General features: G+C 36.1%; 1 protein-coding gene across 3 annotated transcripts in view; it reads right to left on the reverse strand.

Annotated features, from left to right (window-relative positions):
- The window catches only part of BRWD1 (bromodomain and WD repeat domain containing 1), a 188,608-nt gene that overhangs the window by 141,572 nt on the left and 24,545 nt on the right, over positions 1-22,491 (reverse strand). For all 3 annotated transcript variants that reach the window (XM_069074849.1, XM_069074848.1, XM_069074847.1), the window contains exons 5-8: positions 15,648-15,798; positions 10,790-10,888; positions 6,464-6,624; positions 4,461-4,682 (exon numbers count right to left, since the gene is read on the reverse strand). In XM_069074849.1, the coding sequence (XP_068930950.1) occupies positions 4,461-4,682; positions 6,464-6,624; positions 10,790-10,888; positions 15,648-15,798 (633 nt within the window). The remainder of the gene's footprint in view (positions 1-4,460; positions 4,683-6,463; positions 6,625-10,789; positions 10,889-15,647; positions 15,799-22,491) is intronic.

Consider the following 22,491-nt stretch of genomic DNA (forward strand, 5'->3'; position numbering starts at 1 on the left):
TGTCCCCAATCCTAGACTAATTGATCTTCCTTTTCTACCATAATTTCCCTGATGACATCCTTTGCTCATGTTTTACTGTGAAATTGCTTATTTGTCATATGCTGTAACCTGCTCATGACCCATGATATGCTTCTACACTTTATTATGTGACAAATTCCACATCTCATAGCAGGAGAATATAAAGTATTAAGATGATGGGCTGAAAACTCAAAGAACTCTCACATTTTCATTGCTGTGGAGTATCCTCCCATAATCTCCTTTACAAATGGGCTCTGTGGCCTAGCGCTCCCTTCCCCCGAGCCAGGTCACCGGTGATCATCTGCCGCAGCCCACTGCCTGACAGGGGCTGCTTGGGAGCAGCCACTAAGGTTTACATCATCATAAGAAGAACAAGCAATATGGCAGCAATCCATGACTACTACCAAAGGCATGGGGAAGTGATCCCCCACCATCCTGGTCTTCCCAAATCAGACCCAGGCCACTGGTGGGCAAGCTTCTTCTTCGGCAAGTCGAGTCATCCATTCATGACAACTGTACTGGAATCCCCAGAGCACTCAGGAACTTTCCAGGTTGCTCATGGCACAATCACCTGTGACTTGGCTCAGGAGGCCATGAGGAAGTAGCATGTTAGTGAGCCCAGCAAGACCAGAACTGGGACTTCTGCATAAGCAGCAGCACCTTCCTTGCTGCTCTTCCTGCTTCTGAAGTATGCTAGGCATTAGAGCCCATTTCTCCCTCCCCTCCCCTCCCTCTCCCACCTATTCCTTTAGAATAGATAGGCTGTGTAAGTGTAGAAGCAGTTGTGGGGTGTGTGGGTTTTTTTTTTTAAGGAAAAAAAAAAAGCAAAACACCAAAAATCAAGTGAAAGAAACCATATTGCTATTGTTTGTTTTTTTACTATCTGAATCACCTATGTGCTTTTCAGCAGCCTCAGTAACCTGATTACTTTGTACTCAACTGAAACTAACAAACTTTGAGCAGCCTTAAAATAAAAAAAGATGATGGGTTTTGGTTTCTGTGAAAAGGTTGTAGTTATTAATGGAACTTTGCAATTTTTCTGAGGCAATCAGTTTTCATCTCTCTGCTAAACTATGAACCATTTGAATTATCTGTTCTATACACAGGACAGACTCCACAGGTTGTCCAGAAAACCATATCATAATCTGGGCAATAAACATTGTTCAGTCACTTAAGTTTTTGGTTTTGTTTTTTTAAATGTGGATGGTCAAGCCAGACTCTTTGGAATAATTACAGATCTAAGACACTTTGCAAATGTTCTCACTATGCTGTAAGCAACAAAATGTCACTTGCAAAAAGGAGCACCACACACAGGAAATCCCTTTTCAGGCTGGACTCTCCTCCATCACACTCAAGAACACTTGGCAAGTATATGTCAGAGGTTCATTGAATAAAGTTATGTCTTTGGTCATAGCTTTCAAGGAATCTGGACTGATTTTGGTGTGTGACTGTAAGACCAATGGAATTAAGACTTTAAGGTGTAGTATTGCTCTACCAATTTAACTAATCAATAGTCAATAACACTGATTAAGCACCTAATATGTGCCAGGAACTATGCTAAATACAGGCACACAAATAAGGACAATCTCTGTCCTCATGAAGCTTACACTCTAATGGGAAAAGACAATACACAAAAGAGAGCTGAAAAGAGCATGTGGGAGACAGGTGATGCCACCAGAAGTTACTGGTACACAGAATAGGACCTGTTGTCTGTAGAGTCAAAACCAAGCAGAGCAGCTAATGAGAAATGAAGTGTTTGTTAAGTGACTATGCTGTGCTAGTGATATACAGAAAAAAAAATGAAATAAGGCTTGCACTCAAGGAACTTAGTGGTTAATTTTTTTATAGTCAAAATAATAAGTAGTTATACCCTATATTCTTTATATCTTTCATGCATGATGGTAAAGGTACGTCCTATTATAGAAATTTATGGTTCCCTATACCCTAGGGCTGCTAGGTAGCTCAGTGGACAGAGTGCTAGGTCTGGAGTCAGGAAGACCTGAATTCAAATCTGGCCTCAGACATTTACTGGCTGTTGTAATACTGGGCAAGTCAGTTAATCTGTTTGCCTTAATCCGCTGGAGAAGAAAATGGCAAACCACACCAGTATCTTTGCCAAGGAAATCCCACTGTCAGTATTGGCACGCTATGGACCATGGGATGACAATGCAGATGTAGATGAGTCTCAGACATTTTGAACTGATATAAAAATAGGCATACAGATCAATATAATTGTAACTTTTCCTTGGTTGTCTTTTTTCCAGTACATATAAGATCCAAGAATTTTTTCCAATTCCTTTGGTGTCTTTCCCTCTTGATCATGGTACATGGGAAAGAAAAGGTGATTCAAAGCTAGAGGACAAAGGGCTAAACCCACCTTTGAAATGTACAACAGGCATTATCTTGGGCAGGTCTTTGCCCACCCCTCCCCACCCCCACCTGAGTTTCCCTCATCTGTTAAATGAGGATGTTGGACTTAAATGTCCCCTAAGGTCCCTTCCAGGTTGAATCTATGATCATTAGGATTTTATTAATCAACTGCTTATTACTCTCAAAACTGTCATCCAGCATAGATCTTATGTACATATGGTCTAATTGAGGTACTTTTCGCATCTTTGCTCTCTCACCATTTCTACCTAGTCTGTAGACAAATCTGAAACTATAATGTTAGAGTCAAAGTATGAGCTTTACAGATCTTTTCAACTTTTCTTCTATTATTCTCTTTCAATTTTTACCCATAAATGCCAAGTCATTGATGACTTCTTCATTTCCTAAACTCCCCAGTTATTAATGTCTCCCCTCTGTGAAATTACTTTGGATTTACATAAAGGTAGGAAAAGGCAGTCATGACCAAATGAAGAACATGAACAACTACAGGATTTGTAGGCAACTGAAGGTTCATTTTCATCGAATGACAAGTCATTCAACTTTAGCAGTGAAGTTCTTCAGATGGAAAATGACAAAGTTAGAATAGATGACATCCAAAGTCGCTTAAATCTCTAACTGTATCAATGTGAGAATGCCACAGGAGTCATGCTCATTGGGCTCCAGAGAATTGAATTTCCTCCTCATGAAAGGCTGAGAATCAGCCTATTATTACCTACATACATACATACATACACACACACACACACACACACACACACACATACCTATTGTCTACAGAAGCAAATTGTTAAGTCTAGTCCTCTTTTCCTTGTCCTTTTTATGATGCTCATTTCTGATGTAGATTAATGACAACAGAAGACTAGGGGCAAGAATCTTCCTCCCCACTTCAGGAACAAATGATAGCAACTTATAGTAGAAACACATGGCTTGCATCTGTACTCACACACCACTAGACAAAGCAATTAAAGGCCACTACTCCTAAATCCAAATCTTCTGATCAAAAGATAAAGGATTACGAGGGGCAGTTGGGTGGTGCAGTGAGTAGTAGAGCACCAGCCCTAGAGTCAGGAGGACCTGAATTCAAATCTGGCCTCAGACACTTGACACTTACTAGCTGTGTGAGCTTGGGCAAGTTACTTAACCCCAATTGCCCTGCCTTCCCCCTCCAAAAAGACCAAAAAAAAAAAAAAAAAGATAAGAGGATTATGAACTCCCTAGGAGAATAAATGGAGTTAGCATATTCTTCAATAATTTAGCCTCCTAGCAGATAAATGGAATTTTCCAGATTAGCATCATCTTTGTGATTTGCCTCATGGGTATCTATGTCAAAGTTTTTTGAGGAAGTTTTCCAACAACTTTCCCAAATCCAGAAGATTTAAACAAGGAAAAAAATGTTACTTCTGAAATAGGACCAGACTTGATAGGCCTCAAAGCACTAAAATGTGGGCATAATTTCTAATATGTCAACTCCACATAAGCTATCTGGTAACCCACCCTGTGCCACCCTTCTGAATCATGATGAGTTAATTTCCTCAATAACAAAATTCCCAATTTTTATTACTTCAGAAAGATTTAAGTTCTTAAAGTAATAGGAAAGCTTAAAAAATGCTTACTAAACTAAAAGGGGGTAGGGGACAAAACAGAAAAAAATAACCATTCACCTGACTTTTTATCTATTAATTTACTTTTAAATTTTATTTATATATTCTCTCAATTTTAATTTATTATATGTATACACAACAAAATTAAAAAGGAATAAATTCATGTTTAAATTTTACATGTAAATATATGTAAAATAAAATATGTAAACAATAAATTAAATTTGATATATACAAATATATGATAGCTTATTCATTCAACAAGCATTTAATTAACCTCTTTTATGTGCCACGCACTGAGCTATGTGCTGGAAATACAAAGATAAAAAGAGAAAGAGTCCCTGCCCTAAAAGAGTATATACTTTCACATCCCTGCCAGATTATAAAAGCATCACATTCAACACTATGCTCATGCAAAAAAGGAGATTACACAAAAGCAAAGACATTAAATTTTACCTGCAAGGATGTAATTGAGCCAGTGTGTCCCTGAAGCACAGCAACTGGGGCACAAGTTCTCAAGCACCACACTCTAATTATTTTATCACAACTTCCTGCAGCAATCATAGTATTTTCATAATTCACAGCCATATCAGAAATTTCTGCAGAATGGCCTCTTAACGTGGCCAACAATCTGCCATTATGTGTAGACCATATCTTTACCAAACAATCATCTGAACCCTAAAAAAAAAAAAGGCCCAAAGTAAATGTATCAATTCAAAAGAGCAAATTAAGCTGCTTTAAGTCATTTTAAAATAAATCATTTGTTTATAAAATTATATATGTAATTATTTCCTTCCCCCAACCTCTTAAAATGTAATTGTCTCTCAAAACAGCATGCCAAATAATGAAACTTTAATATCACCAAACAGACAAAGATTACTAGAGCCATGATATTTTTTTTCTATAAGGTTTATAGCTCTTCAGAGATTCTAGGTTAGTATTGACGAAACTGAAGGCATTAGGTAAATCCAAGTGGTAAAATTGTGGTAACTGAGTGAACCACACTGACTCTACCTTGTGACTCAATTCACTAGCTCAGTTCTCTTTCTATTCAGTTATGGCTCCAGTTCAAAATTCTGTCCTGTGAGAAAATTTTATTCAATCATGGAAACTGAAAGAAAATCTTACTGTACTGTTTGAACCTAGACCGTGGCTGGGAAACTGAACTACCTCTGTCCTGCTATTTAAAGACCCTTAACTAAGGACCTAGGTTATGCTGATCAGAAAGCTAGTCAGATACAAAGATTGATGTAGTTTTCTCACAATTATACATCTCAAGTAGCCCATATGTCTTATCTAAAAACTGGCCCTATACTGATCAGTTATTATTTCCACATTCCTTTGATTGTTCACAGACACTTGGAGCGAAGTAGGACAACTCTTTTTCTGAATTCAGAAAATTGTATTTTTTCATTCTCCTTTTTCGAACTTGGAAAATCCCTAATCTTTTATCCAATTAGGAATCAGATTACCTAATATTATATTGTTTTCTTATTTGATTGTTTTTAATGTATAGTCTGTCACCTCCTGTATTCAGGGTCCAGACCTAAGCTGAGTAGGTCTGGTTCCACTTTGTGAGGCAACTGGCATACACTGCTTAATAAATCGATATTCTTGGAAGATTGAAACTTTGTTTCCTCAGTCATTTGATCTTTCACCTGCCACAATATCCAGCAAGGGATATTACCTTAATAGGTCAAATCTTAGTGTTAGCATAAAGTTAACCAAAATATTCCAAATCCTAAGTCAAGAGTTTTTTTTATCTTTTTTTTCTTTTGTGGATAGGAATGAAATCCATGGACCTTTTCTCAGTATAATGTGCTGCCTACATTCATAACTTAAGGAAACACTAAATTTCAGTTAGAAGTTAGCTAAAATGAAAATGCAATTTTTTTCCATCCAAGTCTATGGCCTCTCTGAAAACTGTCCCCTCTGTTCCCCACTTATTTCAGATAATGGATGGCAAATTCCAGTAAAACTGAATTCCAACTTTGTTTTTTAACAATATTTGATCCATATTTTGCAGACTAAAATTGACTAGCTAAGTCTCATCTCCACATAACTCAGTAACTTCATCAGTTAAAAAAAAAAGTGTCACTATATTCCTATTTATCTGAAGGTGGGAACTGCTCTAGATGAGTGATGTCTTAAATTTCCTTTCTGTTATAAAATGTATGACTCATCTAAAAATTGATGGACTAAATGGCCCCTTCATTTCCACTAATCTCCAATTTAGAGCACCAGCCACTTTTGTTCTCTAAAATTTAACCTAAAATAACTTTTACAAAGCACCTGACTTCAAATATAAATATGCCCATTCCAGTTTTCCTTTAAAGACTTGGAAGGTTTAATTAACAGAATTCCAAATTGTTATATCCAATTAAATTTTTTTTTTTGCCATTCTCAATTAGTAAATTGTCATAGAAGGTTAAGACATTAAGTTTATGATATTAACTCACAGTAAAGATTCTGTGCCCTGTCCTATCAAATGCAACACAGTAAACGGCAGACAGATGTCCCAGAATCCTCCTGTGCATTTTTATATGCTGATACATACTTCCTGGAAATGCCATGCTAAATGAGGCACATCCTGTAAGTTGTTTTCCACGATTTATCTCCACTACAAAATAAAACAATTAAAATTGTTAAGGGTCTTACATATAAAATTTTATTTTTTAAATTCTTTTATTTTCAGTTCCAAATTCTCTGCCTTCTTCTACACCCTCCCCTAAGCATTAAGAAAGCAAAAATACAATATCCACTACACATATGAAGTCATACAAAACAAATGTCCACATTAGCCATTTCGAGGGGAGCGAAGGAGAGAGACAAAAAGGAGAGAAAAAAAATATGGTTTGATCTACACCCTAATCCCATAAATTCTCTATCTCGAAGTGGATAGTATGTTTCATCATGAGTCCTCTGAAAATGAGGTAGATCATTGTATTGATCAGTTACTAAGTCTATCACAGTCGATAATCTCTATAATATTGCTGTTACTGGATAAATTATTCTCTTGATTCTGTTCACTTTACATCAGTTCATGTAAGTTCCTAGATCCTTCTTAAACCTTCTCTGCATCATTTCTTAGCACACAATAGCATCCTATCACATTCATATGCCAGTCTTTGTTCAGTCACACACCAATTGACGGGCATCATTTAATTTCCAATTCTTTGCTACAATAAAAAGAACTGGTTATAAGCATTTTTGTAAATATGAGACCTTTTCATTTTTCTTTGATCTCTTTGGGATACAGACCTAGAAATTGTATAGTTGGATCAAAGGGCATACAAAGTTTTACAGCCCTTTGGACAAAGTTCCAAATTGTTCTACAGAAAGGTTGGATCAGTTCACACAAATCTACCAATACCAATTCATGTACTTATTTTCCCATATCTCTTAACATTTGTCATTTTCTTTTTCTGTTATCTTAGTCCATCTGATGAGTGTGAGGTACCTCAGTGTTGGTGTAATTTGCATTTCTCTAATTATTAGTGACTTAGAACATTTTTTCATATAACTATTGACAGCTTTGATTTCTTCCTCTGAAAACATGTCAGTTCATATCTTGACTACTCACCAACTGGTAAATAACTCTTATTCTTATAAATATGGATCAGTTCCTTATATATTTGAAAAATATCTTGTAAAGATTTCCCCCCCAGTTTTCTAATTTTGGCTGCAATGGTTTAGTTTGTGTAAGACTTTTTAATTTTATATAACCAATATTATGCCATTTTACCTCCAGTGACATACAAAAATTTAGGAAAAACATCAAAATTGGAAATATTTATCTTAAAACAGTATACTTATTTGCACAAATTTTTCAACTCCTAAACCGGAGGCAATCAACTTTCTTTCCAACTACTATGATATAAGATATAACAACAAAATACTTCAAAAGTCATAAAAAGAGGGGCGGCTAGGTAGCACAGTGAATAAGAGCACCGGCCCCAGAGTCGGGATGACCTGGGATTGAATCTGGGCTCAGATACTTACCACCACACCCAGAAATAACTGCTTTAAAAAAAAAGTCATAAAAAGAGATTCTCCATCATACCCATCACTAGGTGCTAGGATGTAGTTTGGGTCCTTTTGTATTTGAAAAAATAGAAACATAATGACCAGTCTCAGAGAAAAAATGATGAAATACTTTCCTTTTCTCAGAAGACAAACGAGAAAACTACTGATATAAAATGTTGCACGTACTGTCTGAGATCCAAAGACTGTTGATTTGTCTTATATAACTGGATTAAGGTTTATTTTTCTGTTACCATCAAGTAATTAGGATTCAAAGGCATACTGAATGGACAATGTCTATGGTGGGATGAAGTGAGGATGAATATTGATCAAGGACTGAAATGTAAAAGCAAAAGGTATAAATATAAAATTTTAAAACAAAACTATATCTATAGTATTAATGATGAGATCACACCTCTTATAAAAATGTTCCACTGATATTCTTTTTTTGGCATCACTATCACTACTCTTCTACAACCCTCCTTAAGTCCCTTACTTCTTGGCCCCATGGTGGAGAGGGAGGGGGAAGAGGCCCCTTTTATTACCAAAATTAGCACCACCAAGCAAAACAAACCCATACACTAGCCAAGACTGAGAGTAAATGACTTATCATCCCCCTGTAGTCCATCACCTCTCTGCCAAGTTATGGGAAAGCATGTTCCATTATTATCCATCTTGTAGAGTGACTGGTCATTGCTTTGGTCAGAGTTCTTAAGTCTTTCTTCTTTTTTTTTAAATTAATTTGTTTACTTTTAGTTTACAAGATTCAATTCCACAATTCCTTGAGTTTCATATTTTGTTCCCCTTCCTCTCCTCCCCCCCCATGGCAGCATACTGTCAAGTACAGGATCTATAAATAATACTTTCACATTATACATTAGTCAGGTTATAAAGACAGATTGCATCAGATGGAATGAAAAATGGTAAAGAGGACATAAAACCAAACAAGAAAAGGAAAAAGATCAGGTAGTTTGCTTCTATCTGGATACAAACTCGGTTCTTTCTAGTTCTTTCCTTCGATGTAGACATCTCTCTCCATCATGAGTCTTTTGGAGTTAACTTATAACCTGCATTGCTGAGAAGAGTCCAGTCTATCAAAGTTGGTCATCACAAAACGTTGTGTCTGTAATTGTGTACAAATTTCTCCTGGTTCTACTCTTCTCACTCAGTATCAGTTCTTATAAGCCTCTCCAGGTAAATATGAAGTCCATCTGTTCCTCGTTTCTTATAGCACAATAGTATTCCATAACATGCATATACCAGAACTTGTTCAGCCATTCCCCAATTAATGGGCACCCCCTTAATTTCCAATTCTTTGCCACCACAAAAATAGCTGCTATAAATATTTTTGTATATATGGGTCTAACTCCCACTTCTATGATTTCTTTGGGATATAACCCTAGGAGTGGTGTTTCTGGGTCAAAGGATATGAAATTATTTATAGCCCTTTGGGCATAATTCCAGATCGCTCTCCAGAAAGGTTGGATCAGTTCACAACTCTACCAGCAATGCCTTAGTGTTCCAATTTGCCCACATCCTCTCCAGCATTTGTCATTTTCCTGTTTTGTCATATTAGCCAATCTGACTGGTGAGATGTGGTACCTCAGAGTTGTTTTGATTTGCATTTCTCTAATCAATAGTGATTTAGAGCATTTCTTCATGTGCTTATAGATATCTTTAATTTCTTTCTCTGAAAATTGCCTGTTCATATCCTTTGACCATTTATCAATTGGGGAATGACTTGTATTCTTATAAATTTGACTCAATTCTCTGTATATTTTAGAAATGAGTCCTTTGTCAGAGACATAGGTTGTAAAGATTCTTTCCCAATTTCCCACCTCCCTCTCAATCTTGGTTACATTGGCTTTGTTTGTACAGAAGCTTTTCAATTTCATGTAGTCAAAAATGTCCATTTTGCATTTTATAATGTTCTCTAATTCTTGTTTAGTCACAAAGTCTTTCCCTCTCCACAAATCTGACAGGTAAACTATTCCTTGTTTTACGAGACTGCTTACAGTATCAATCTTTATACCTAGATCATGTACCCATTTAGACTTGATTTTGGTATATGGTGTTAGATAACGGTCTACGCCCAGTTTCTGCCATATTATATTCCAGTTTTCCCAGCATTTTTTGTCAAATAGTGAGTTCTTAACCCAAAAACTGGGGTCTTGGGGTTTATCAAACAATAGATTACCATAGTCGTTGACTTCTGAATCTCATGTGCCTAATCTATTCCACTGATCCACTCCTCTATTCCTCAGCCAGTACCAAGCAGTTTTGATGACTGCTGTTTTATAATACAGATTGAAATCTGGTATAGCTAGTCCACCTTCCCTAGCATTTCTTTTCATTAATTCCCTTGATATTCTGGACCGTTTATTCTTCCAAATGAATTTTGTTACTATTTTTTCTAGCTCCATAAAGTGGTTCTTTTTGGTAAATTAATTGGTATGGAGTTCTTAAGTCTTTCAAAGTTGTCTTCCCTACTTTTTTCTCTCTTTGCCCCTCTCTTTTTATAAAGGAAGAGGTAGCGAAAGTGAGGTTATATGAACACTAGTAATCTGTAACTGAACTGATATGCCACTTGTCTCTCAATCTACCCTAAGTTTTAAAGTCCTTTTTTTCCTACTTGTTTCCCTGGTGAATTTAATGATATTGATCTCAACATACATATATATGACATATCTATATATGCATGGATGTATGTTTATACATATCCAAATTTATAAATTCAATAAATGGCTGAAAGATAAACTTACCAAGGTTTGGTGGGGAACCATAATTTACAGGCATTTCAGGTGGTCTTCCTCTATGAAGAGCAGCAAAAGCAGAGCCCTTCCAAACTGTATCCCGGCAATCTTTAAAATGAATTTTGGATGTCAAAAAACCTAGAAAGTTACTCCTAAAAGAAAGTCTTTTTAGAAGTTTCCATAATATTATGTCTCATATAATTAAAAATTTTGGGGCGGCTATGTGGCGCAGTGAGTAAAGAGCCAGCCCCGGAGTCAGGAGGACCCGAGTTCAGTTCCGGACTCAGACACTTAACAAATACACACACAAAAAAAAACTAGCCATGTAATCTTGGGCAAGTTAGTTAACCCCAACTGCCCTCCAAAAAGGCAAATAAATAAATAAATAAAATAAAAGTAGGGGCATTTAGATGGTACAGTAAATAGAGCACCAGCCCTGAAGTCAGGAGGACCTGAGGTCAAATACAGCCTCTGACCAGACACTTGGCACTTCCTAGCTGTGTGACCCTGGGCAAGTCACTTAACCCCAATTTCTGGCGGGGGGGAGGGGAACCACATTTAAAAGTACTTAGAAACCACAGATAACCTAAAATTTAAAAAATGTGATTGTAAAACATTATCTATGACAAAGCAAAGAATGTAAGATTTCAGTCTGAAAACTATTCCATGAAGTTTCCTCTTCTTATCCCCTTAAGTATAGACAAATCTTAACACTCAAGAGAAGCAATAAAAATTTGAAGCAGATAAATATTTTCTCTTAAGAAAAACCATGAAGATAAGAGTAGCAGCTTGAATATGAGGCAGAGGAAAGATAAAATAGAGGCATGGTAAAATACAAAATTTCCATTGAGGAAATGTCCCAGAAGAGCAAAAAAAAACCTATGCTTTACATAAATGGATTTATTACTGCCACCATCATGAGCAAGCTATCTCTCATGGTACTGGTACAGAGCCAAGTAATGTAATAAGATATAATTAACAACACCCTGTAATGTAGCCAATCTAGTAGACTTCGAAGTAATACTCATCCAAACCAATTACATTATGATGGGCATGTGTAAAGAACGTGTAAATCAAAAGACCATGAAATAAAATGAGCTAAAATGGACTATTTCCAGGGCAGGGGCAAGAATAGATAAGAACCATTTACTGAGTGAGAAACACAAGAAATACAACAACAAGATTGCAGGATGGCAGACTAATTTGCATAAAGCAAGAAGGAAAATTTGTTGTTTGTTTTTTTTTAATTAAAGTGCCTCAGAGGGCCAAAAGTCAACGTCACAAACAAAAACCAGCACTAAAAGAATTCAAATGGGCCCAAGGTACAAAGTACTAATATTTCACTGAGATTTTCAGCTGTATTCATACAAAGCACATATTTCACCAATGTGTATATTCACCATGATTACAAAAACTTCCATTAACTAAAAACCGAGAAGGAAAACTAATATCCCAGCTTTAGGCACTTAGTTATATGACCCTGGGCAAATTAAATCAATGAACTGGGGCAGCTAGGTGGCGTAGTGAATAGAGCACCCCCCTGGAGTCAGGAGGAGCAGAGTTCAAATCTGGCCTCAGACACGTAACACTCTCTAGTAGTTTAACCTTGGGCAAGTCACTTAACCCCAATTGCCTTGCTTTCCCCCTCCAAAAAAAAAAAAAATCAATGAACTTCTCTAAATAAAAGTACTAATCTGAGTGATCTCCCAGGTCCATTTCAGCTCTAAAACTCTGGCAGAATCAGTATTCAAAAAATACCTTGGGGCAGCCAGGTGGCTCAGCGAGTAAGAGCACCGGCTCTAGTGTCAGGATGACCTGGGGATCAAATCTGGGCTCAGATACTTAGCACCACACCCAGAAATAACTGGCCGTGTAACCTTGAGCCAGTTACTTAACCCCAATTGCTTATTAAAAGAAAAAATACCTTGACAGACTGAGATAATAGGTCAAATTTAACACAAAGAAATATAATGAGGGTGTTAAATTCCTGTGTTTTTAAGTGAAAAAAATAAATTGCACAAATACAAGACAGGACTTGGTTGACTAAAAACTTCAGTAGTATGAGACAACTATACATGACATAACTGCCAAATGATTAGCGTCATCTTAGGCTATGTTACAAAAATATTGAGAAATAGAGAGAATAATCTAATCTTACTAATAAAATATACTAGTCAGACATCTGGAAGAATTATAGTTTACACATATTATATCAACTTCACAAAATCTCTAAAAAGTAGAACTATCACAGAATCTAAGATTTGGAAAGGATTTCGTAAGTCATCTAGTCCAACCCATACCTAACCAATTTTCTCACTACACCTCAAGAGGCAACTGACTCCACTTTGGGATAGCTTAAATGGCTGTAACTGTAATAAGAGGAAAATGAGTATTATTCTATTTTTAAATGATGAAACTAAGGTACAGGGAGGTTAAGTGACTTGTTCCTGTCACAAGGACAATTTAAGGAGAGGTTAAGTGACTTGTCTCTGTAAATGGTAGAACCAAGTCTTGAACAAAGGTCTGACTACAAGTCAAGTGCTCTTTCCACTATATGTTGCCTCTTACACTTTATTTTAGCAAAGATATTTAAAAATGGAACATGTCCTAAGGAAAAATTGCAATGTATCCAACATGACCATGTCTAATACAAAATTATGTCACATAAAGATTAGTTAAAAGAACTATGAATATTTAACCTAGAAAAGAAAATAATTAAAATGTGGGAGTTAAGGGAAGGATTTTGGCTATTTCCTTCTAGATGAATGACTTTTACATAGAAGAGGAATTATACTTCCCCTCTCTTCACTAGAATGTGAGCTTGAGAGGAAGGACTATCTTGCTTTTTTATTTGTATCCCTAACTCTTAGCACAGTGCTTGCATAGAAAGTAAGCACTTAATGCTTTATCCAGTCAATGTTGTTCTATAAGGAAAAATTAGGATTCATGTAGAAGTTAGAGAGTAAGATTTCAACAAAAGCTAGATAATCAGAGTTGACTAGAATATGGGACAGACTATCTCACCAAAGGAATGACTGGAAGGCATTCAACCTGAAGCTAGATGCTAACTTACTTGTAATGTAGTGAAAATATTCAAGTGATTCCTTCAAACATCAGGTAAAAGGTCTGGGCTAATTATTCCATATAACACTAAGGTTGACATTACGTAGAATGTCTCAAAAGTCTTAGTGTAGTTTTAAGCTTCAGTAACTTCAGAAATATAAATGCTACAAACTTACAAAAAAAAGTTACCTTAAAGCCTAATTATTTAAGTTTATTGTAATTTTGTTTTGTGAATTCTGAATAATCAATTTTAATTTGAACAATATAAAGCATCCTGTCGTTAAGCACTGAATGTGCAACAGCTTCTAGATGTCATTTTCTCAGACTGGTGGATCAGCAGAGGTGGAGCTCTTGCTTGGTCACTTACTTTTACCTCTTTTTATCTCAGTCATCTGATCTCCATTAAACTTTTTCTTCTGTGGTCATATCAAAATTGTCATATATGCATCAAAACCCTATTTTTTTGAAAACCCCAAAAGAAGTCAAGAAAAAAAAACACAACTGAAAAACAGTATTTATACTTCTAAATGTATTAAAGCTTCCTGCTACACTAAAACCTTTTTGGACATACAAAATATATACCATATATGTAGTGACACATGCACATATAAATATACAAGATATCTCAAATAGTTCAAAACAAAAGCTCATAAAGTTTAACAAGCATTTTAATTTATATTCTTTCTTGTGTGGTGTCAATTTAACAACCTTGAGAATAATTAATTATTTAGCTTATTGGTAAAAGTAATTTATGCAAAAGTAAGAAGAATGAGAATTTTGTCATTATACCAGAGTAGTCCTTGGGAAAGATGATCTATTTTAGATTTTTTTATTTATTATTATTTAGATCTATTTTTTTTTTTAAGCAATCAGGGTTAAGTAACTTGCTCAAGGTTACACGGCCAGTTATTTCTGGGTGTGGTGCTGAGTATCCGAGCCCGGATTTGATCCAGGTCATCCAGATACTGGAGCCTGTGCTCTTACTCGCTGAGCCACCTGGCTGCCCCTAAGCAATTGGGGTTAAGTAACTTGCTCAAGGTTACACGGCCAGGTGTTTCTGGGTGGGTGCTAAGTGTCTGAGCCCGGGATTCGATCTCCAGGTCCTCTCAACATTGGAGCCGGTGCTCTTACTCGCTGTGTTACCTGGCCGCCCCAAGTTTTGAAAAAAAAAAAAATACATGAGGCATTAAACTTTTGGTGATGATTAAAAGATTACTTTTTTTGAAATTCTGAAATCTGGATACCAAGTTATCATGTATCAACGGATAATCAGAACATGAATATCAAGTAGAAATACTTCAATCATTTTAATAAAGCTAAAGAGAAACAGAGAAGATGCTAAATTGAATTATGTCCCTGAACTACAAGTTCAGAAAGATGTCAGAAATGTCTCTTAAAAATAAAATTAACTTTTGAGTCTAATAGCCTCATCTTTAACCCCCTAGATTTTATATTTAAGACAGAAAATTTTAGGGGGCAGCTAGGTGGCACAGTGAATAGAGCACTGGCCCTGTAGTCAGGAGTACCTGAGTTCAAATCCGGCCTCAGATACTTAACATAAAAACTAGCTGTGTGACCTTGGGCAAGTCACTTAACCCCAATTGTCCCCCCCCCCCAAAAGACAGAAAATTTTAAAGCATTAAAAAGGGCCCAATAACACTATCATTTCAGGTTCAAACTAAACACCAAGAATTATTTCATAATGTAGAAATTATCATTTGCTTACAATGTTTATATTACTTCACAAATTATACAACTTACTAAAACTATTGAATATAACCCAAAACTTTTAAAAACAAGGTACCTTTTGCAGTACGTAGCAAAGACTGCCTTCCTGCACCAAGCAAAGATGTAACTCTGGAAATACAGGGTGGAATTTCTTTATCCAGTATAGGGCCAATACGCTGACAGATTTGCAACAGATGATCAGGTGCCACATGTTTATTTGACAAGACCTAATTGGGATAAAAATTTAAAGCGTATAGTCCAAGTTTAGAACTTTAACACATTTATATTTATCATGTCTCATATGTAGTTTGCCAAATTCTGTCAACTCTATGAAATATATCTTTCTTCAAATGCTGTACTGTATTTACTTTCACTATGCGTGCATGTATCCCATAAGTTCCTTGAGGGAAAGGATTTGTTATTTTTGCCTCTGTATTCCCCATGCCTAACATAGTAAGTTAATTCATAACTGATAACTGGTACTTAAATTTCATTTTTCTTTTTGTTTTTTTTTTTTGGAGGGCAATTGGGGTTAAGTGACTTGCCCAAGATCACATGGCTAGTTTTTGTGTTAAGTGTCTGAGGCCAGATTTGAACTCAAGTCCTCCTGACTCCAGGGCCAGTGCTCTATTCACTGTGTCACCTAGCTGCTCCTGGTACTTAAATTTCTCGATTAACTGATGTTACTAAATTCCAACTCATTATCCCTCTTAATCTGAACTACTATAATCCAGTATCCCTATCTTGAAACTCTTTTCTCTCAAATCTAGCCTTCACACTGTTAAAAACAAGAGGCTAGATATCACTTCTCTTATTAAAAACTTTCAGTAGCTTTCCATAACCTGCCAAATAAAACACAAAGAGATTAGCCTGGCATTCAAGCCCATCCTAAATATGGCTCCAATTTATCTTTCCAAGGGAAGCTATGGCAGCAACTAGGTGGCACAGTGAATAGAACAATGGCCTTGGAGTCAGGAGGACCTGAGTTCAAATACAACCTCAGACAACTTAACACTTACTAGCTGTGTGACCCTGGGCAAGTCACTTAATCCCAATTGCCTTGCCTTACCCGCTCAAAACAACAAGGGCAGCTATGGCTCAGTGGATAGAACACTGGGCCTGGAATCAAGAAGACCAGAGTTCAAAAATCCAACCATAGATACATACTAGTTTTACTACTCTGGGCAAGTCATTTAACCTGTTTGCCTCAATTTCCTCAACTGCAAAACAAGGATAATATTAACATCTATTTTTCAGAACTGCTGTGAGGATCAATGAGATATCTGTAAAAAGTGTTTAGCACAATGCCTGGCACATCTTAAGTGCTATATATTTGTTTATCCTTTCCCCCAGCCTTATTTCACATATTTCATATTCTAGCCAAATGGGACTATTCAATGTTCTACAATCTCATCTAGAGTTTTTACAATCTCTACTGTGCCCCAAAATGGAAATAGCTTCTAAAATAGCTTCCCAAACATAATTTCTGCCTATTGGTATCCTTCCTTTGTTCATGGTTCAGCTTGCATCCCACTTAAAAATTACTGAAATTATATGATAGTTATCTCTGTATATTTTACCCCTTTACTATATTGTTAAGCTTCATGAAGGCAAAGATTGTCTTGGTATTTCTCTATGCTCAGAACCTAATAAAATAAAGCTTATAGAATTTGTATTAAAATTATATGTCAATTTAAAAATAGTGCTGTTACTACTGAAAGAATGTACATACTTCTGTTTATATATCCAATTTGAACACTGAAAATAAAATTCAAAACTCTAATTTTAAATAATTTTCCAAGGTAATTTTTGTATTAATCAATAAAAAAACCTAAATGTGTATGTTTCTGTGTATATTCTTTCCAAATGCAATATACAAGAACTGTGGCGTCATGCACAGTGTGCCAGGCTTCAAGATTAGAAGAAATGAGTTAGAGTCCTGCCTCAGACATTTAATATCTGTGAATCTGTGCAAAATATTTTAATAACACAGCCTCATCTTGCTCATTTATAATAGTGGGATAATACCAGAAGCATTTACCTCATAGATTTGTTGTAAGGACTCAATGACAAAGTAAAGCACCATATGTTACCCTTCTTTAAAAAAAAAAAAAAACATACTATAAGATTTTTCAAAAGAGTACATTTATAAGTTTAACAGTGAATACTTATAATTTATTGGCCTGACCTTTTTTTAAACCTAAGTTTCTGAAACTCAGTGTTGTGAGAGAATGCCAAAGAAGTACCAGAGACCAAAGAATAGACTCTTAAACTTATTTTTTCCTTTTTTCCTCCATGTAAATACCTCATTCTCTCAAAGTCTACTGTTAGCTACTGAGACTTCTTTACCCTTATCTAGTTCTAAAGCTTCTATGAAAGTTTCATTGTTTTGGGGAATATTGCTAACCTATTGTCAAAAGTAATAGAGGGACAGAAAGCAGGGAAAGGAGAAGAATGCTGAAGAAGTAGTTATAAAATAAAAATGTTCAAAAGTCACAAGCCTAAAAAGTACTTTAATGTACCAAGGACTTTGTTAACTTTTAAATAACACAGTCATATTGCAAGTTCTTCTCATTTACAGTCATTAGACTAACCATCACTAACAAATTATCCCTCGCGCACTTGAAAATAATCTAGTTTTTTTACATTTTGGCAGGTGAAAATATTTTTGTCGCTATTTTTGAAAAAAAAAATATTTTTGAGAAAACTCAAGCTGAGTTAATTTTGATTAAAACTACTGTAAATTCTTGTGAAGAATGAATTTTATAGGGGCAGCTAGGTGGCGCCATGAATAGTGCATTGGCCCTGGAGTTAGGAGGACCTGAGTTCAGATTCGACCTCAGACACACTTACTAGCTGTGTGACTTTGGGCAAGTCACTTAACCCCAATTGCCCTCCAAAAAGAAAAAAAAAAAAGAATGAATTTTATAGAAAGCACACAAGGACATTTGGACATCAGCACCTCACTAGGCAGAAAGCAGTATATGAAAAAATTCAAATTCTACTTTGCACAGAAGAACATCTAAGTCAGAAAAACAGAAATTAAAAGGAAAACTTACATAGTATAAAAAGGATCAATCAACCAACAAACACGTCACCCTAGTACACTGCTGGAGCTGTGAATCAGTACAACTATTTTGGAAAGCAATTTGAAATTATGGACATAAAATCATCAATATAGTTATGCCCTTTGCACTAGAGATTCCATTACAAGGAGGCCAATAATAAGAAAAGATAATCTACATACACACCAAAATAGCTACAACAATACTTTTTTGTGGTAGCAAAGAACTAGAAATAAAGAAAATACCCATCAAATGGAGAATGAATGTACAAATTATGGTGAACAAATTTAATGGAATATTATTACTATGATATAAGAAACAATTAGTATGATATATACAGAGAAGCATAGAAAGACTTATGTGAACTTATGCAATGATGTAAGCAGAACTACAAAAAAATCAAAAGTTAATGCTGCAAAATCACAAAGAACATGTGGGGCCTAAAAGAAGAGATATGAGAAGACATCTCTTTCAACACCTTTACACAGGTGAGAAGATTTAGAATGTTGCACATTCACATGCAGATACATGTGTCTACATACAGATATATGTGTGCAAATACATGTGTCTACATATATTTGATGTATTGATCAGTTTTGCTGATTTTTTTCTTTTTTAAAAAAAGTACATAAGAAAAGAGGGATGGCTTTTGGGAAAGAGGGGCAAGGATACAGGGGGAAATTTAGGCAATGTAAAAAAGTAAAGATTTTTTTTGTAAATAAACATTTCTTAAACAATTATTATGTACCAGACACCATGCTAAGCTCTGAGGATACATATATGTGGGACATGAAGACCATTACCAATAATTTGTGGAGACTCAGAGAGTTGTAGTAAAAGAAGGGAGATATTTCTTTTTCGAGAAAGGGCACTCCCAGAGCACCTAAGATGGTGCCAACCGAGGAGTGCAAGCTGCAGAAGCTCACAGATTTCTTTTTATCATAATCCTAACTCCACCTTACCATAGTTATTACTAATGAAGCTCTAATTCTGTTAGATAATATACATAATACAGGAGGTTCATTAAGCAACAACCCCAGAATACTGAACCCCCACCAGTTCGAACTAGATGTGTCCTTAGCTAGGTCTGAGTGTCCCAAGGCCACTGTCTGCATTCTAATTAGTCAAATCCACTTGCTGCTGCCAGCTCCTTTTATTCTACATTATTTCATTTTTAGCATTATTTAGGAGTTCTCTGGGAACTGGGAACCCAACTTCCTTCCAAGGCCTCAACTCTTTCCAAGGCTACTAAGCTAGTACTTTTTATCAGTACTCTTGTTTCAGCAATTCTTGCAGTTCTGTAGAAACTTAACCATTTACTATCTCTCACACTACCATTCCTTTATACACAATTACCCCATATATATGGGGAAACAATACTGAACTTAGTTACAAAGTATAAAGAAGAAATAAGAATCTAATAGGATGTTCCGAATGGGGAAACTTCACTGCAGATCATCTCTCTCATAAAGAAATTTTAAAAACAGCCCCCAACTTCTAAAAGTTTACATTCTAAAGAAATATATATATATAATTAGTATATGCAAGATATATAAAGAACAGGTGGAAAGCGACCTTAAAGGGAAGGCACTAGCATGCGGGAGGAACCAGAAAAGGTCTCCTGCCCAATGCCTCATTTAGGTTAATTCTTTTTTTTTTAAGTTTTTTTATTTTTATTTTTTCAGAGAGGGGGAAGGTAGGGCAATTGGGGTTAAGTGACTTGCGCAAGGTCACACAGCTAGTTTTGTGTTAAGTGTCTGAGGCTGGATTTGAACTCAGGTCCTCCCGACTCCAGGGCCAGTACTCTATTCACTGTGTCATCTCGCTGCCCCAGGTTGATTCTTTAAGAATGTCAGAGATTCTAAGACATCTAGGTGGGTAAAGAGAATTCCAGGAATGGAAATGGTCAATGTGAAAGCACGATAATAAACAAGAGTTTCTCATATGAACATCGAGTAGGTCAATATACATCAATTTACCAATAAACATTTATTAAGAGTCAATTATGTACCAGCCATTACAGTAAGCACTGGGGATACAAAAAAAGGGCAAAAGTTGGCTTCTGTCTTCAAATATGGAGAAAGCAAGCTTATATTGCATGATATAATACAAGATAAACGGGAAATAATTAACAGAGGCTGGAAGGCAGAAGGTGTGACTTTGGTTGAGAAAGGATACCAGGGAGGTCTGTAGTGGGGGTGGCGGTGGGAAAAGCACTGAGAGAGCCAGAGAAAATGCTCAATACAGCTAGATCACAGAGTAAATAGAAGGGAGTATAATGCAAGAAGACTGGAGAGGTAGCAAGGGGCCAGGTTATAAAAAGCTTTAAAAGTTAAACAGAGTTTACATTTGACCCTTATTAGGAAACAACAGAAGCTTATTAAGTGAGTGACATAGTTAGACCTTTGGGAAAATCACTTTAGCATCTATATGAAGGATGGAATTTGAATGGAGACGTCCAAGGGAGAAATGATGAGGGGCTGAACTAGGATAGTGATTGTGTGAGAAAAAGGGGACATAGATGAGAAATATTGCAAAGACAGAAACAAAAATCTGGCAACTGATTGGAACCATGGGGGGGCAGGGAATCAAGAATAAGGGATGAGGAAGTATTGGACATGGAGTTTTAGATACCTATGGGACACGCACTTTGAAATGTCCAATATTTACCATACTGAGAAAACCACACTGCCTGAGCCCACTACAAATGTATTACACAATCTCAACCAGGCCATTACTATAGCAAGACAATCCTTTTAGATCTCACTAATCAATTTGCACTCACCACAGGAACTATACCAAATCCTTTTAATTCCTCTCGAGATACCCACAGCACCCCTACCATAACCCTCTCAGCAAAGGTCCTTGCCTCAAACTGTAATTAAAAAACGACTGAGGCCACTAAGAGCTCCCCCTTCACCTCACATTACTCAGATTTCTTTTCTTACTATTTATTCTCTTTATATGAAGAGATGGCTCATCTTATTAAAGAAAACTCCTCTATATTCTTGATCCCATTCCATCTAGTCTCTCTTAAGATTAACCCAACATCCCCACTCTCTCACTAATCTTCAATCTCTCCAGTTAATGTCTACTGCCTACCAACATGCCAATTCACTCCCATCCTTGAAAAACTCTTATTTGTTCTGCTCATTCACTACTGTTCTATATCTCTCCTCTTCTTCATAGCTAAATTTCTTGAGAAAGCTTCAGTAATCAGTGTCTCCACTTCTTTCTTCTCATTAAATTCTAAATCTTCTGTAATTTGGCTTCCAAACTTCTAATTATATCTTAAGTGACAAATCTGAAAGATCTGACAATTCATATCTCATGTGATTTCTCTACACTGACAGTAATCACTTCAACTACCTTTCCAACCTTCTCTTGTTCCTCCCACTTAACTCCTTCAAGAGTACTGCATGCCTCTGACGCTCTCCCTCATCACCTTGGTCTCTTGCTTCCCTTAAGCTAAAATCCTACTTTTCCAGCCACACTGGCGGGGCTTTCCCTCTAAGACTATCTTCCACCAACACTATACATCTTATATGTGTAATTTTTTATATATTGTCTCCCTTAGAAGGGAACTTCTTGAGGGCAATGCTCAATGTTTTCTCTTACTTTGTATCCCTATTGTTTAGCACCGTGCCTGGGCACATACTAAATGCTTAAATTTCAGTCAATAAACTTTATTAAGTGCTTATTAAGTACTATGCACTATGCTAAGCATTGCAGATATAAAGAAAGGCAAAAAGTCCCTGCTCTCAAAGAGTTCACAGCCTGTAGTGGGCAGATAGCTCAGGAAAAAGACTAGACTTGAATATGCAAATCTATTAAACATTTAGACAAAGGTCTTTG

This window comes from Petaurus breviceps, unplaced genomic scaffold (genome assembly GCF_028583685.1).
Source record: "Petaurus breviceps papuanus isolate PSGF00001 unplaced genomic scaffold, PetGlider_PUasm1.0 90897, whole genome shotgun sequence".
Taxonomy (NCBI): Eukaryota; Metazoa; Chordata; class Mammalia; order Diprotodontia; family Petauridae; genus Petaurus; species Petaurus breviceps.